The sequence below is a fragment of the Chiloscyllium punctatum genome, chromosome 17, assembly GCF_047496795.1.
Source record: "Chiloscyllium punctatum isolate Juve2018m chromosome 17, sChiPun1.3, whole genome shotgun sequence".
Classification (NCBI taxonomy): Eukaryota; Metazoa; Chordata; class Chondrichthyes; order Orectolobiformes; family Hemiscylliidae; genus Chiloscyllium; species Chiloscyllium punctatum.
In genome coordinates, this window is record NC_092755.1 from 72,575,366 (window position 1) to 72,591,575 (window position 16,210).

The 16,210-nt window shown below is 39.1% G+C and overlaps 1 protein-coding gene across 1 annotated transcript in view; it reads right to left on the reverse strand.

Annotated features, from left to right (window-relative positions):
• The window catches only part of kntc1 (kinetochore associated 1), a 154,309-nt gene that overhangs the window by 31,654 nt on the left and 106,445 nt on the right, over positions 1-16,210 (reverse strand). Inside the window, exons 50-53 of the mRNA XM_072587416.1 lie at positions 14,913-15,123; positions 8,705-8,814; positions 4,275-4,330; positions 135-213 (exon numbers count right to left, since the gene is read on the reverse strand). Coding sequence (XP_072443517.1) covers positions 135-213; positions 4,275-4,330; positions 8,705-8,814; positions 14,913-15,123 — 456 coding nt within the window. The remainder of the gene's footprint in view (positions 1-134; positions 214-4,274; positions 4,331-8,704; positions 8,815-14,912; positions 15,124-16,210) is intronic.

Genomic DNA, 16,210 nt, shown 5'->3' on the forward strand with positions numbered 1-16,210 from the left:
ACATTTGCCTTGGTGGTTTTTCTTTACTTTTTAAGCTAAAATCAAAATAGGATATAAATACACCCATCATTAATTTCAAATGGGAAATAAGATGCCAATAGTTATGTAGTATATGGTGAAAAGGATTTACATACAGAAGATGAACCTGTTGCAACACTAAGAAGTAATTTTGCACTGTAGTCAACTGGGTATATTTGAAGTAGGTAGATAGCTCTGCAAGAAAAAGTACAATAGAGCTTTAATTTAAGGGAAGCATTTGTAATGGAAAAAAACTTATAAAATAAATTCTTATTCCTATTCGAAGTAAAATAATTTTATATATAAATTCAGTTAATTCCAGTACAGCAAAATACTTCAGTTGTTGAGAATTTGAAAATAAAAATTCAAATGATCATGCAAAATAAGTACCAACGTGGGTCATTTAGCCTTTTGAGTCTGTTTCATTTTTCAATAAGATCTCAGGAATATGTTTGTATCTTGAAATCCACATTTCCATCTAACACTGATAACCTATGATTCCCTCACCTAACAAAAGTCTATCTGGCTCAGCCGTAAAAACTACACTGGAGTACTGCCAGATGACTGGCCGGTGGCAAATGTTATTGCATTGTTCAAGAAAGGGAATAAGGATAATCCTTGGAATTACAGACCAGTCAATCTTATGCCTGTGGTGTGCAAAGTATTAAAAAGGATTCTGAGACACAGGATTTATGATTACTTGGAAAACCATAGTTTGATTAGAGATGGTCAGCATAGCTTTGTGAGGGGAAGGTCATGCCTCACAAACCTTATTGAATTCGTTGAGGATGTGACAAAACACATTGATGAAGGTAGAACACTGGATGTGGTGTACATAGATTTTAGCAAGGCGTTTGATAACGTGTCCCATGGTAGGCTTATTCAGAAAGTAAAGGTACATGGGATACAGGGAAGCCGGTCTGTCTGGATACTGAATTAGTTGGCCCATAGAAGACAGAGGGTGATAGAAGATGGAAAGTATTCAGCTTGGAGCTCGGTGACCAGTGGTGTTCTGCAGGGATCTGTTCTGGGACCTCTGCTCTTTGGTGACTTTTATAAATGACTTGGAAGAGGAATTGGAAGGGTGGGTTAGTAAGCTTGCTGATGACATGAAGGTTGGTGCAGCTGTGGATAGTGTGGAGGGCTGGTGTAGGTTACAATGAGACATTGACAGGAGGCAGAACTGGGCTGGTAAGTGGCAGATGAAGTTCATTCTGGAAAAGCATGAAGTGATTTTCTTTGGAAGGTCGAATATGATTGCAGGATACATGGTTAAAGGCAGGATACTTGGCAGTGTGCAGGAACAGAGGGATCTTGGGATCCATGTCCATAGCTCCCTCAATGTTGCTACCCAGGTTGATAGGGTTATTAAGAAAACATATGGTGTGTTGGCTTTCATTAGCAGGGGGATTGAGCTTAAGAGCTGCGAGGTTATGCTGCAGCTCCATAGAGTCCTGGTTAGACCACACTTGGAATACTGTGTTCAGTTCTGGTTGCCTCATTATCGGAAAGATGTGAAAGCTTTAGACAGAGTGCATAGGAGATTTACCAGGATGCTGCTTGGACTGAATGGCATGTCTTATGTCTTATGAAGTAAGGTTGAGGGAGCTAGGGCTTTTCTCCCTGGAGCCAAGAAGGATGAGACATGACTTGATAGAGGTGTACAAGATGTTGAGAGGCACAGATAGAGTGGATAGACAGACACCTTTTCCCATGGCAGAAAGGTCTATCACAAGGGGGCATAATTTTAAGGTAATTGGACGAAAGTTTAGGGGAGATATCAGAGGTAGGCTCTTTAATCAGGGAATGGAGGGTGCATCGAATGCACTGCCAGCAATGGTAATAGAGTCACATATATTCGGGACATTTAAGCGACCCTTGGATAGGCACAAGCAAGTTATCTACATACCCTTCATTGCACTTAGTGTGATCTTTGAGCAGAATAGAAGGTGGGCACAACATCAAGGGCCAAAGGGCCTGTACTGTGCTGCACTGTTCTATGTACACCACACACACATACTCTGTCACACTCGCGCATCACGCATGCAAGCACACAGACGCACTCCCTCCCTCTCTCCCATACATACACACACACACACACCCACACTTAAGTCTATGGAGTAAATTTGCATTTGTACATATATTCTATTTTGTTCAAAAAGCACACAATCTGTAGGCAGTCAGTCCACGTTACTATAAATTCTGTGCCCCACTAGCTAGATGGCGAAGAAGCAGCGCTCCGAAGGCTTATACTTCCAAATAAACCTGCTGGACTATACCCTGGTGTTGACTGATTTTTAACTTTGTCCACCCTAGTCCAACACCAATATATCCACATCATAAAAATATTCAACAGCCCTCCCTTCTGTGGAGAGGATTTCAAAGGTACACAACTCGCTAAATGAAATAAATCTTTGTCCTGAAAGGGCGACCCTTAATTTTAGAACATGCTCAGCTTAACCACAGGTGATGAACTGGGAATTTAGCTGGGACTAACTGTATTTCTGATTAGTTAATAAAAATAAATAGTATGATTCATTGTGCATGTGATCGCAATTTACGTTAGTGCACTTTACCAACAATGTGACAGAGGTTAAAATGACAAGATGTAAAGCAGTTTTTGTGAATTTTTCTTTAATTCAGCATGTCATGACAACAGAACTGAAATTCTTACAGACACTGAATTTTTCAGCAAGACATGCTTTGGAGTTCAATTTCTTTTCGAAAGAAAGGACACATACATCAAAGATAGCTGAGAATATGAATTCTGAGAATGTAATTCAGTGACTGCCTAGATAATTCCAATGTCAATTACGTTCAGTCTCAAGTGAAACCATAGTATGGCTAACCTAAAATGTTGTCAAAGAACTTCAGACATTCACATTTTGAAAGGAAAGGCTGCAGTGTAAGACTGGATTGCAATCTCCTATGGTTGCAGAGATAATGGAGGCCAATTAAAAAAAGAAATAATCTCTTTTGCTAATTGCTGAAAGCAAGTCACAAAGCCACCTGTGAGAAGGAAACAGGATAACTCCCTTTGCTTCTGCAGCGGCTCCACCTCAAGTTTGGAGGAAAAGCTATGGAAACGTTGTAAAAATGGCATAAACATTATTTTATTTACCTCTAATGGTTTAGCTTCTCTAAGGCACACTTAATTAATGCAGCAAATATATTTACGCAACTCCACACACAAACAGTATGTGTCAAGTTCAATTTCTGCTTTCTGCTGAGTAGCTGGGACAACACGGGTAATACAACTTACCTTGATCCGCTTGAATTTGTAAGGATATGAGAAAATACCCTGCTCCTTAACATTATTCAGTTACTACACATACAGACATAGAGAGAAAACAGGATCATATGCAAGTGGTACTCTAACCACCCTTCCCAATTGCAATACTTGCCAGGACTGTCTTATTAGAAAAAAAATGCAAGACTATGGGGAAATGCAGGGCACAAGAGAAATCAAAAAGTTCTCTTAAAGGCTTATGCTAACATGATGCTCCAAATCGGTTTCTTTGGTGTGGTAGAATTCTATGATGTAACAATAACCCAGTACAGGCTCAATACCTTCGGAAAGGGGAGACAAAGATATTTATAAAATATATTGTACTTAAAGACACAAAGCAAGATACATACAGTTAGAATAAAGTATTGTGAGTTCTACATGGCAATGTATTTATCGTTTAAAATTAATTTGATCAATTATACATAAAATAAGTGTGTGGAGCATAAATGTCAGCATACGCTAGTTGGATCAAATGGTCTGTTGCTGTACTATAAAATACATGTTTTAAATACCCTTGCATCATGCAAAATAATAATTGTTTAATTTGATGTTTCTAAAAGATCTATTTATATACAAAATTCCTTCATGAGTTTATTTAGCGTTAAATGATCTCCTAGAGGTGTATGAAGCCACAATGATTCCAGTGGACAAATTAGCTGGTTGTTATTGTTGGTGTAATGATTTGGTTTAGACTGGATCATGGTTAATCTCCTATATGCCAATTTTTTTTAAAGCTAAGCACAAGGACACTCTCAGACTAAGTCGCTTCAAAAACATCTAGATTGCTCAATTAGTGGAAGATTTGTTTCGAAGAATTATGAAATGTAGAGGCTATTATTCATTGTGTTTATAACTAAAATCATTAAGGAACCATATCAAAATAAAGTGACAATGGAAATGTGAAATCCAAATCAAAACTTGCTATAACATTCTGCAGGTATATTAACAACGAATAGATAAGACTCACCTCATCAGTGCTGGATCTTCTTGCATGTCATTAAAGATATCCTGTGATTTAGAATTCTAAAATTGAAAATGATACATTTCCATTAAGTAAATGATACATTTCATTAAAATAAATTAGTTATATAATTAACAAAAAATGTTTGCATTAATTTATGGCAACAACTGTAATTCTAAAATAAGTTTGCTGCTTATTTATAACAATAATGAATAGCATATACTAAATTTAAAGATCTTAGGATCCAATCTAAAGCTGTAATCAAAGTTCAAGCACCTTCTGTGAAGATGTTTGTATTTAATATCACTCAGAAGACTTAATTTCTGTTACGTAAATGCTAATTTTGCACTCTTCATCTTTGAAATGAAGCTGTCAAATTAGCTCACTTTCTCGGATTTCCTATTTGGGAAATTGGCTAGGCGAGTGCTCCACAACTGTATATTGTACGACAGATGTATCACTACTGATCCAGGTATACACTGGGATTCCTACAGTTCTACATGCTACAAAATAGACCTCATCAGCAAATTCACAAATAATTCCTGAATCATTTGTTCATTGTGTAAACTTTATCCTGAATTGGCCATCCTGTGCAATAATGGCTATCCCATTAAGATAATTTCTCACAGTATATTGCAGAAACTCATGAATGGGATAAAGCTGCTAACGTTGGTTCTGAAAAGTGCCCAGCCTTTCTTGGGTTGCCCTGGAAATGTAAGGTATTGGATGTAGGTTTGCTCTCTGAGCTGGAAGGTTCAGACATCTTGTCACCATACTAGGTAACATCTTTGGCAAGCCTCTGGGCAAAGCACTGCTGGTGATTCCTGCTTTCAATTTATATGTTTCGGTTTCCTTGGGTTGATGATGTCATTTCCTGTGGTGACATCATTTGCTATGGTGATGTCATTTCCTGTTCTTTTTCTCAGGGGGTGATAAATGGAGTCCAAGTCATTTGAGTAAATGATGAAGTTAGCTGTTTCACTCTGCAATAAGTGATAACGTGAGGTGCTACATTTTTGAAAGGCAAATCAGGGCAGGACTTGTATACTTAATGGGAAGGTCCTGGGGAGTATTGCTGAAGAAAGAGACCTTGGGGTGCAATTTCATAGTTCCTTGAAACTTGAATCGCAGGTAGACAGGGTGATGAAGGTGGCTTTTGGTACGCTTTTCTTTATTGGTCATTGCATGGACTGTAGGAGTTGGGAGGTAATGTTGGACTGTACAGGACATCGGTTAGGCCACGTTTGGAATGCTGCATTCAATTCTGGTCTCCCTGCAATAGGAAAGGTGTTGTGAAACTTGGAAGGGTTTAGAAAAGATTTCCAAGGATGTCACCAGGGTTGGAAGATTTGATCTTCGGGGAGAGACTGAATAGGCTGGGGCTATTTTTTCTGGAGCTGAGGGATGACCTTATAGAGAATTATAAAATCATGTGGGGCATGGAAAGGGTAAATAGCCAAGGTCTTTTCTCCAGGGTAGGGGATTCCAAACATGAGGGCACAGGTTTAAGGTGAGAAAGGAAAGATTTAAAAGGGACCCTAGATGTAACTTTTTACGCAGAAGGTGGTGGTGTATGCAATGAACTGTCAGAGGAAGTGGAGGTGACTGGTACAATAACAACATTTAAAAGGCATCTGGATGGGTACATGAATTGGAAAGGTTTAGAGGGTTATGGCCAAATGCTGGCAAAGGGGACTAGATAAGTTTAGGATAGCTGATCAGCACAGACAAGTTGAACCAAAAGGTCTGTTTCCATGTTGTACATTTCTATGACTCTAATGCTATTTACCACGAACAGGATGTTTTCGTCAAATCAAAAAGATGCTCTGCCTATGACACAAATGAGTAATGTAGTATATGAATTTCAGTGCCAGTGTGATGCTCAGTGTATAACCCATACATCCCAAACACCATAATCAAACAGCATTTGTCTTCAGCTGTTCTTATCCAACCGGCATCTGCTTACAAAAGTCTCGACACTGTCCACATTAGTTGGGATTCCACAATTAGGTAACATCTTCTAAATTATACAAAGTGGATGAAGAATTACACTGAAAACCAATTTAGGATTGTCAGTCATGCTCGCAATGTGCTGCAAGTTACATTTATTAACACCCAGAGCCCAGTTTTTTGCAGAGAGAAAGAACATGTATACACTCTGCGCCTGTTTCAACTCAATCAGTTAAGTGACAGCCATTCTCTGGATCATTTCTCAGAACAATGCCTCGTTTGAAATTAAACAAAACCCTGCAATTAATTTTCACCCATCATTAATTGGTGCATTCTCCAGAGCAACGTTTCTACCACAGTCCACTTAAGACTTGCTCTCCTTTTATTTTGGTAAATCTTGCAAATTGTCCCAGTAACAAATGGCAGACTTAACTTTTTGAGTTTTATAACACTTCTTCAGAGGAATTACATTCCCTCTATCTACCTATGGGCTCATTTAATCATCTTAAACACATCAATTTGACGGCCACTCAGTCTTCTGTACTTGAAAGAATACAAGTCAAGTCTAAGGGCTCGCATTCTGCAGCGGTTGAAGGTCAACGTTCAATTCTCTGGAGGTGTCTCATAACATGTCTAAACAGGTTGATTAAAAATATGAATATGCCAATCCAAGTCAATGAAACCTGGCCTGGTGATGTAACCCTTTCAAACAAACCTAAATTAATGTTCTTGGCTTCCCACTTAGGCTTGTCAGTAAGGTTTATTTAAAGGAAACAAAAGATGTAAAATGTTCCATGACACTATTCTGAAAGAAGAGTAGGGAAATTCTCCTCAGATCTCAGGCCAATATTTATCCATTGACCAAAGAATCACTAAAAAATCAATTTGCCCGCTGTAATACCATTATGGATACTGTTGGGGTAAATGACGTACTTGGGAAGCTAACGGTAGCCAAATTAAAGGCACCTTGTGAGAGTCTGCTTTACAAGAAGGTAGGAAGAGGAACAGCAGGGCTATAGTGGTGGGGGTTTCAATTGCAAGGGGGATAGACAGACATTTCTGCAGTCACAAAAGAGACTCTAGAACAGTATGATGCCTGTTGCAGCTTTTGGAATACTGTTGTGATCACTCTGCTATAGGAAGGACATCATTAAATTAGAAAGGGTGCAGAAACGGTTTACAAAGATTTTACTGAGATTGGAGGGCTTGGGCTATAAGGAGAGGATGGGACTTTTCTCCCCCTGGAAGCTTAAGAGGTTGAGGGATGACTTAAGGAGGTTTATAAAATCAGGAGGGGCATAGAAAATGTGAATAACAAATTTTCACATATAGGATGGTGTGCATTTGGAATGAGCTGCCAGAGTTAGTGGTAGATGCAGGTATAGTTGCAGCATTTCAAAGACGTTTGAGCAGTTGCATGAAAAGGAAAGGTTTAGAGGGATTTAGGCCAAATGCAGGCAAATAGGACTAGTTTAGATTGGAAAAGCTGGTCAGCGTGGACAAATTGGACCAAACAGTTTGTTTTCAAACTGTATGACTCGATAGGTGCAACTCAAAATGCTTCAACAAAATGTGTCATTTTTTGAAGGATTGTGGAAAATGAATTTATTTCAAGTTTGCAGACATACCTGGAGTGGTTTTGTTAAAAGAGCTAATTGAAAGTTCACTGCAGGAGTGAGAGATTCTTTTGACAAGGCTTCCAAGAGTTATATGGTTAAAAATCACACAACATCAGGTTATAGTCCAACAGGTTTAATTGGAAGCACACTAGCTTTCGAAGTGACGCTCCTTCATCAGGTGATTCGCTCCGAAAGCTAGTGCGCTTCCAATTAAACCTGTTGGGACTATAATCTGGTGTTGTGTGATTTTTAATTTTGTACACCCCAGTCCAACACCGGCATCTCCGAATCAAGAATTATATGACTTGTGATAACTGTTTGTTTTACTGTAGACCCTGTTGGGGTGTTTCTGAACAGCAACTGGCTTGGAGAAATTATTGTTATAAGTTGGAAGAAAACCTGCTAAGAACCAGATGAGTTAGAGGAAACCTTGCTAAGAACAGGCTGAGTTGATTGAGATGTATAAAATAATCTCAGACATAGACAGGAAAGAACCTTTCCTCTTGTGAAAGGAAGAATGACCAGGGCCATTGACTTAAGGTAAAGTCAAGAGGTTTACAGGGAATGTGAGGAAAACTATTTACACTTAAATGGTGGGGAGTAGTTTATGCTGTAATCCTCATAACCTTAAAGATGAATTCAGATGAACACTTATGATGTCAATACACACAAGGCTATGGTCAAGTGCTGGAAACCAAGATTAAAATAGTTAAATGGCTATCTTTGACTGGCACAGACTCTATGGATCATAGGTTCATTTTCTGTACTATAAAGCCCTATGACGATATGGAGGGAGCTTGCTATGAAAAAAGATGTCCAGTGAGCATACCTGCTGATCTTTGACAACCCCACTGATTATACACTTACCAAATCTGGTTTTGTTGGCGGACACAGATATTCTTCAAGCAATGTAAATCTGATTTTGTTGATATCTCGATTATTTATTTCGGCAAGTTCACCAGCTACAGCATGAATATCTGTAAAAAAAACATGAAAATCCCCTCATTAAACATGCTGAATGTGAATCAAAAGATTTCATTTCCTGTTTCCAAGTGCAATATATTGCATCTTGGCTACTTAGACAGTAAGTTAACTTAGATAAAGAAACTCAGTTTCTTATAATAATTGCTTTCAATAGTTTGCACTGCATCACAGTAGGCTTTTATAAACAAAGGTATGGGTTTTTATTTTGCATATGAATTTGACAAGACTCCAGTGGAAATCAATAATTCATTTTCTCTATAACTTACTAAAGTACAGCACAAGTAATTGAGACTTTGATTTTTGCATTAACAACTTGAGGTCCCTTCAATCATTTGCACATTCTCCCTGTCTGTGCAGGTTTCCTCCGGGTGCAGCAGTTTCCTCCCACAATCCAAAGATGTGCAGGTCAGGTGAACTGGCTGTGCTAAATTGCCCATAGTGTTTGGTGCATTAGTCAGGGGTCAATATCGGGTAGGGGAATTGGTCTGGGTGGGTTACTCTCCGGAGGGTCGGTGTGGACTTGTTGGGCCGAAAGGACTGTTTTCAAACTGTCGGGAATCTAATCTAATCAATCATGAACATGAGGATTTACAGTGTAATATTTTGACAGAGGAAGTATTTCTTCCAAGAGTCAATTAAACAAAATAATTTTGTTAGATCAAACAACGAAAGGAAACTAGTTGTGGGCCCAGTTTGAGTTATGTCACCTTAAGGAAATTTGTACAATGGTGTTCTTTATGCACAGCAATTCTGAAAAGTTAACTTACTGTCACTACTGTAAGGTCTGCTGCTAATGTTCAAATAGAAGAAGAAAATCAGATTTGAGAATGAAATGAGCAGCACTGAAGCCAGGAAGTGTTTGGAGAAATGCAATTACACCCTTAATCTACTGGCTGGCTTGCTGTGGTATGTGACCTCTACTGTAAGTTAATTTGTGTACAATCTGGGACAGCTCTTAAACACATATTCTTGGGACTGGTGTTAGAGTGCAGTAATTGAAAGTATGTGGATTTTCAAAGTTGTAAGAGAACCAGCTCCTAAAGAAATTTGAATTTCAAAAAAATATATAATCTGAAACTTTGATTTAGTAGGCGAATCAAAATACCAGTGCATTTTGCACAGCCTGCTGCTGTAGTGGAAATGAAAGATGTGAGACAGAATAGCATTATGAATTTCGCAGAACTGTGTGAATTCAACTGAGACACTGACCAAAACCTGGAATCCTTGAAGACAAGTGTTCAGGCTATATGATGGAATGATATTCATCTGAAGAGGACAAACAAAGCCAAGAGTCCAATGCAATTGGAAGAACGAAGATCTGAAGTTCCAGTTATTAGATATTAAGTGAAATCCACTTTTCTCAGCTAATGCAAGCTCTAAGATTGGACTAGCAACGTTAAATGTGCCAGAAGAGATTTGCAGCATTTTGCAGTCCATGCCATGCCAATGACTGCCAAGCAGATCTTAGATGGCTTTATACATTCTGGGTACCTTACTGCTGAATATTGTCTTGAAGATGAAAATATGAGACAAAGGACAGTTCCAATTGCCCTTAAGTCCAGACTGACAGAAAAGATTCAAGGGTTGGAAAATAATGGAGCATAAGAAAGTCACAACTCCTACACCAAACTTCTGTGCAGTGCAGACAGATTTCTGAAAGCTGCCAGTTTCCTTTAAAAAGTTTTTTTTTTACTGATGAGGACAGCCAAATCAACGACTCCATGAGGCCTAATTCTAGCTGTGAGAGAGGCAGTATGGAAAAGTATGTGAGCACTCTGCAACCTTTTCATTAGCTGACCCAGGAAAATGATGGTGATGTGAAGGAGTTAGAGACAAGGAAGTTGGCGAAGGGTCACAGAGAGATGGGGAGGAAATTGAACAAAGCAGGTGACAGGCAGTGTGGCTAGTGAAAGAAGACAGAAGATGTGGAGGGGACTGATGAAGGAATGGGCGAATGGGGAGATATTGGTGAAGGGGGATTGAGATGGTGGAGTGGTTTTAATTTTAATTTAATTTAATTTTACAAGCATTGACTGGGACTGCCATAGTGTTAAGGGTTTGGATGGCAAGGAATCTGTTAAATGTGTTCAAAATAATTTTCTTTATCAATATGTAAGTGTATCTACTCGAGGAGCAAAACTTGATCTTCTCTTGAGAAATTAAGCAGGGCAAGTTACTGAAGTCTTAGTGATCATAATTCTTCTAGTTTTAAAACAGTTATGGAAAAGGATTGGCTTTCCATAAGAATTAAAGTTCTTACTTGGAGTTAGGCAAATGTTAGTCGTATGAAACAGGAACTTTCAAAAGTTGACTGGAATAGGCTGTTCGTACGTAAAGGGACAACTAACAAGTAGGAGACTTCCAGAAATATGACAACAAGAGTTCAGAGGCATTAAGTTCCTGTTAAGAGTGAAGGACAAGACTAGTAAGAATTGGGAACAATGGATGAATAAAAATATTGAGGTTCTGGTCAAGAATAAGAAAGTCATATATTAGATATTGATAATCGGGATCAAATGAATCTCTTGAAGAGTATCAAGGGTGTAGGAACATTCTTAAGAGGGAAATCAGGAGAGCAAAAAGGGGATATGAGAGAGCCTTGCAAGATAAGGTTAAGGATAATCCAAAGAGATTCTACAAGTACATTAACAGCAAAAGAGCACCAAGGGAGAGAATAGGGCCCCTGAAACAAGGTCGTCTACGTGTTGAACCTCAGGAGATGGGACAGACACTAAATAAATACTTTATATCAGTTTTTACTGTGGAGAAAGAAATGGAAGCTGGAGAACGGTGGCACGGTGGCACAGTGGTTAGCACTGCTGCCTCACAGCACCAGAGACCTGGGTTCAATTCCTACCCCAGGCGACTGACTGTGTGGAGTTTGCACATTCTCCCCGTGTCTGCGTGGGTTTCCTCCGGGTGCTCCGGTTTCCTCCCACAGTCCAAAGATGTGCAGGTCAGGTGAATTGGCCATGCTAAATTGCCCATAGTGTTAGGTAAGTGGTAGATATAGGGGTATGGGTGGGTTGCGCTTCGGTGGGGCGGTGTGGACTTGTTGGGCCGAAGGGCCTGTTTCCACACTGTAAGTAATCTAAACTCAGGGTATTAAATATTAATATTTTGAAAACAGTTCACATTACAGAAAAGCAAATGCTGGAAGTCTGAGAAAACATAAGGTTGGATAAATCTTTGCGATCTGATCAAGTGTATCCAGGATCTTGTGGAAGTTAGGGAAGAAATTGCGGGGCCCCTAGCAGAGACATTTGTATCATATATAACTACGGGTGAAGTGCTAAATGATTGGAGTGTGGCTAACGTTGTGGTTTTATTTAAGAAAGGCTGTAAAGAGAAGCCTGGGAACCATAGACATTGGTGGTGGGTAAGTTGTTGGAGGTGCTTCTGAAAGTTAGGGTTTACATGCATTTGGAGAGACAAGGACTGATTAAGGATAGTCAGCATGGCTTTGTGCGAAGGAACTAGTGTCTCAAAACCTTGATTGAGTTTTTTGAGGAAGTAACCAAAACAATTGATGAGGATAGAGCGGTAGACATTGTTTATATGGACTTTAGTAAAACATTTGACAATGTTCTGTATGGTAGACTACTTAGTAAAGTGAAATCACATGGTATTCAGGTAGAGCTTGGCAACTGAATACAAAATTGGCTTCTTAGTAGGAGGCAGTGGGTGTTAGAGGAGGGTTATTTTTTAAAACTGGAGGCATGTGACCAGTGGTGTTCCATGTTTGAGTTATAAGGAGAGAATAGATTGGCTGGGACTTTTTTCACTGGAGCTTAGGAGGCTGAGGGGTGTTCTTATAGAGGTTTATGAAATCATAAGGGGCATAGGTGAGGTGAATAGCAAAAGGTCTTTTCCCTAGAGTGGGTGAGTTCAAAACGAGGGGGCTTATTTATATAGTGAGAGGAGAAAGATTTAAAAAGGACATGGGGCAACTTTTTTTTTACACAGACTAATCCATACGTGGAGTGAATTGCCAGAGGAAGTGGTGCATGCAGGTGCAATTATAACATTTAAAAGACATTTGGATAAGTACATGAATAGGAAAAGTTTAAAGGGATAGCGGCCAAACACAAACAGGTGGGACTATTTTGGTTTGGGAACTTGGTCAGTGTGGTCACAGACCCCCAAAGGGTCTGTGTCCATGCTGTATGATTCTATGACTCTGTTGACTTGGGATGGTGAAATAAGGGGGAAGCTGAGTTGATGGAAGAGTGGGATAGTTTGAGGGAGGTTGGTGAACGGAGGGGGAGATGGGAGAACAGTCAATTCACTTCGCCCATGCTCCTACAATTGAAGCCATTCTCCCACCCCAAAGACAAAAATGGTAGTGAAGATCTTTACTAGCAACCGAAGCTGAATGAAAGCAGAAGTTTTCGAAGCACACCGGCAGTCCCCTGGTTGATTACAGGTTCTGTTCGGGAGTCCGATCAGAAGTCAATTTGTTTGCAAGTCGGAACACAATGCAGGACAATATAAAGCAGCTGTCTGTAACTACAAGAAATGTCTGTGTGTTGTCTCTTTAAAGTTAAAACGACGTATGAGATTGTGTTGCTAAGAATGAGCATTTATAAAATCGGGAACTCCCTGTGTCATATGGATCAGCAATAACAGCTGCCTTCATAACCACGTTCTCCACACAAACAACATTCACCAGAGGAAATATCACCCTAGGAGCAAGTAGATATCAGAGAAACAGCCAATGAAACATGTTGTATACCATTAGGAGTTTTGCATGATTTAAACATCACATACACAACACATGTGCAGATTGACAGAAGTCAACCAGACTTGAGTTACCATATGGTTCTGTTAATAAATGATCATTTTCTTTGGAGCCACATATATCAAGAATATTGTATATTTATAACTGTAAATAATACTTTGGGCATTTCTTTTGCTTTTTATGAAAAAGGTGACATTTGTAAAAATGCGATTACACCCTTTTACTGGCTGGCTTGCATTGTTATTGGACTTCTATACTGCTATAAATGACCTTTGGTACAATATATGAGAGCTATCAACACAGCATGGAACAAGGATATAGATGATCAAGGCCCATGCTGACCAGCGAGAGGAAACACATAACTGAATTTAGGCAAGAGTTTAGGCCAATTTGGGAGGTCAAAAGCCGACGCTCAGAACAGCTCCTAAATAGATAACCCAAAAGATATACAGAAAATTGGACAGTGGGTGATAAAGTCAAAAACTTAAGAGGGTGATGGTCTGCAGAGTTTGAGGAAGGTAGGCATAGGTGGTGGCTGTATTTTTAATGCTTATATGGATGACATTATCAATAGATTATTTGTTGCCCTCAGGTGAGAATGGGGTGGGAGGGCTACCACCTTATGAAATTTCTGCAGGCCTACTGATGATGGTTTTCCCATAATACCATTGAATCTACATATTAATGGTAAACAAGGTGGATGGTTTTGTAGTAGATCTGTTTCCTTGTATAAAATTAAATGATCAGAAGGCAATTGGCACTGAAGCTCAGATAGCCACACGTAAGACAATTCTGATTCTATAAATAATATTGATATACAATAGAGTCATAGAGATGTACAGCACGGAAAGAGACCCTTCAATCCAACTCGTCCATGCCGACTATATATCCTGACCTCATGTAGTCCCATTTGCCAGCACTTGGCCCAAATCCCTATAAACCCTTCCTATTCATATACCTATCCAGATGCCTTTTAAATGCTGCAATTGTATCAGCCTCCACCACTTCCTCTGGCAGCTCATTCCATATACGCACCACCCTCTTGTGTGAAAAAGTTACCCCTTAGGACCCTTTTATATCTTTCCCCTCTCACCCTGAACCTAAGCCCTCTCGTTCAGGACTCCGCCACCTCAGGGAAAAAACCTTGTCTACTTATCCAATCCATGCCCCTCATGATTTTATAAACCTCTATAAGGTCACCCCTCAGCCTCCGACACCCCAGGGAAAACAACCCCAGCCTATTCAGCCTCTCCTTACAGCTCAAATTCTCCAACCCTGAGAACATCCTTGTAAATCTTTACTGAACCTTTCAATAAGGAATAATTTGTTTCACAAAGCAAAAAAGCTTACCTGGATAGTCCTCGGCAGTTGGGTTCTTTAACCGGTTTTCAATGCTACCGTGCTCATATAATGAGCAAATTAGCTTAGCTGGCAGTTTAATTAATTTCAGATGCTCAGGGCTGTTTAAGTTGTGGATTCTTAGCAAGTTTGCTGTGGCTGAATTCTCATATTCTACTCGCAATTTGTTCAGTGAATCCTCGGCTTTTTGACGGGCTTTCTCCTAATAGTTTAAAATGAGTATTACAATTAAGTTATTAAAATAAGCAAAAGAAAACTAATTTTCAATTATAACTTTTATCACATTAATATCTATATTCTATGAGGGACAATTCAGCACAGTGAGTGGAAGATAATGCTGGCAAGTTGGAGTTATGGTTATAAACAATGAAGCCCTATTTTTCAAATGGTGCTCTTAATATACACAAGTCCAGTCTGTAAGTGCTAAATTAAGCACATAGTATAACTTTATTACAACACGCTTCAAATTCAGCTCAATATCAATCAGTGAGAAAAGCAATATGGAGCTTTCTGAAAAGCTACAATAGACAGGAAGAGTAGTTAACATACACACCATTTCAGCACCAAGCTTGACTGTGTTTCAGCATTTTAATAAGCAGAAATTAATAAACATTAACTCTGGAAAAAGAGTGTATACAGATTAATGGGGCAGACCTTGGTTGTTTCTGATCTACATGTGTTATTGGTAACCATGGAATCAAAGTAACACCTTCAATAGGAAAGATTAGGATAGGAAAGAAAAAGAGAAATATAATTGTTTGAATAGGCTCAATGGTTTACACAGGAACAGAGAACTTGACAGCACATTGTTCTAGCTATTCAGCCCTCTGGCATGAAATAAGGTCATGGCTGATCTGCTTGTGGTCTTAAACTTTACTTTCCTGTCTACCATCTATACCCGTTGATTCCTTCGTCTATCAAAGATCCAACTTTGCTTTGAATAAAATTAATGATCCAGTCACCACTGTTTTCTGGAGAAGAGAATTCCACAGACAACCAATACTCAGAAAAGATTTGTCCTCATCTTTATCTTAAAATGGAGACCCCTTATTCTTATTCCCTACTAGCGAAATATCCTCTCAGAAAATATCCCTCAGAATTTTCTATGTTTTAATAAGATCAACTCTCATTCTTCTAAACTCTGCTGGGTAAAAGCCTAAATGGTTCAACCTTTCTTCACAAGATAAGCCCTGCATCCAGGAAATGAATTCAGTGAAATCTCCCTGAGTTGCTTCAAGTGCAATTAGATAATTTTTCAAATAGAGAGGGAAGCTGTACACAGTAGATCA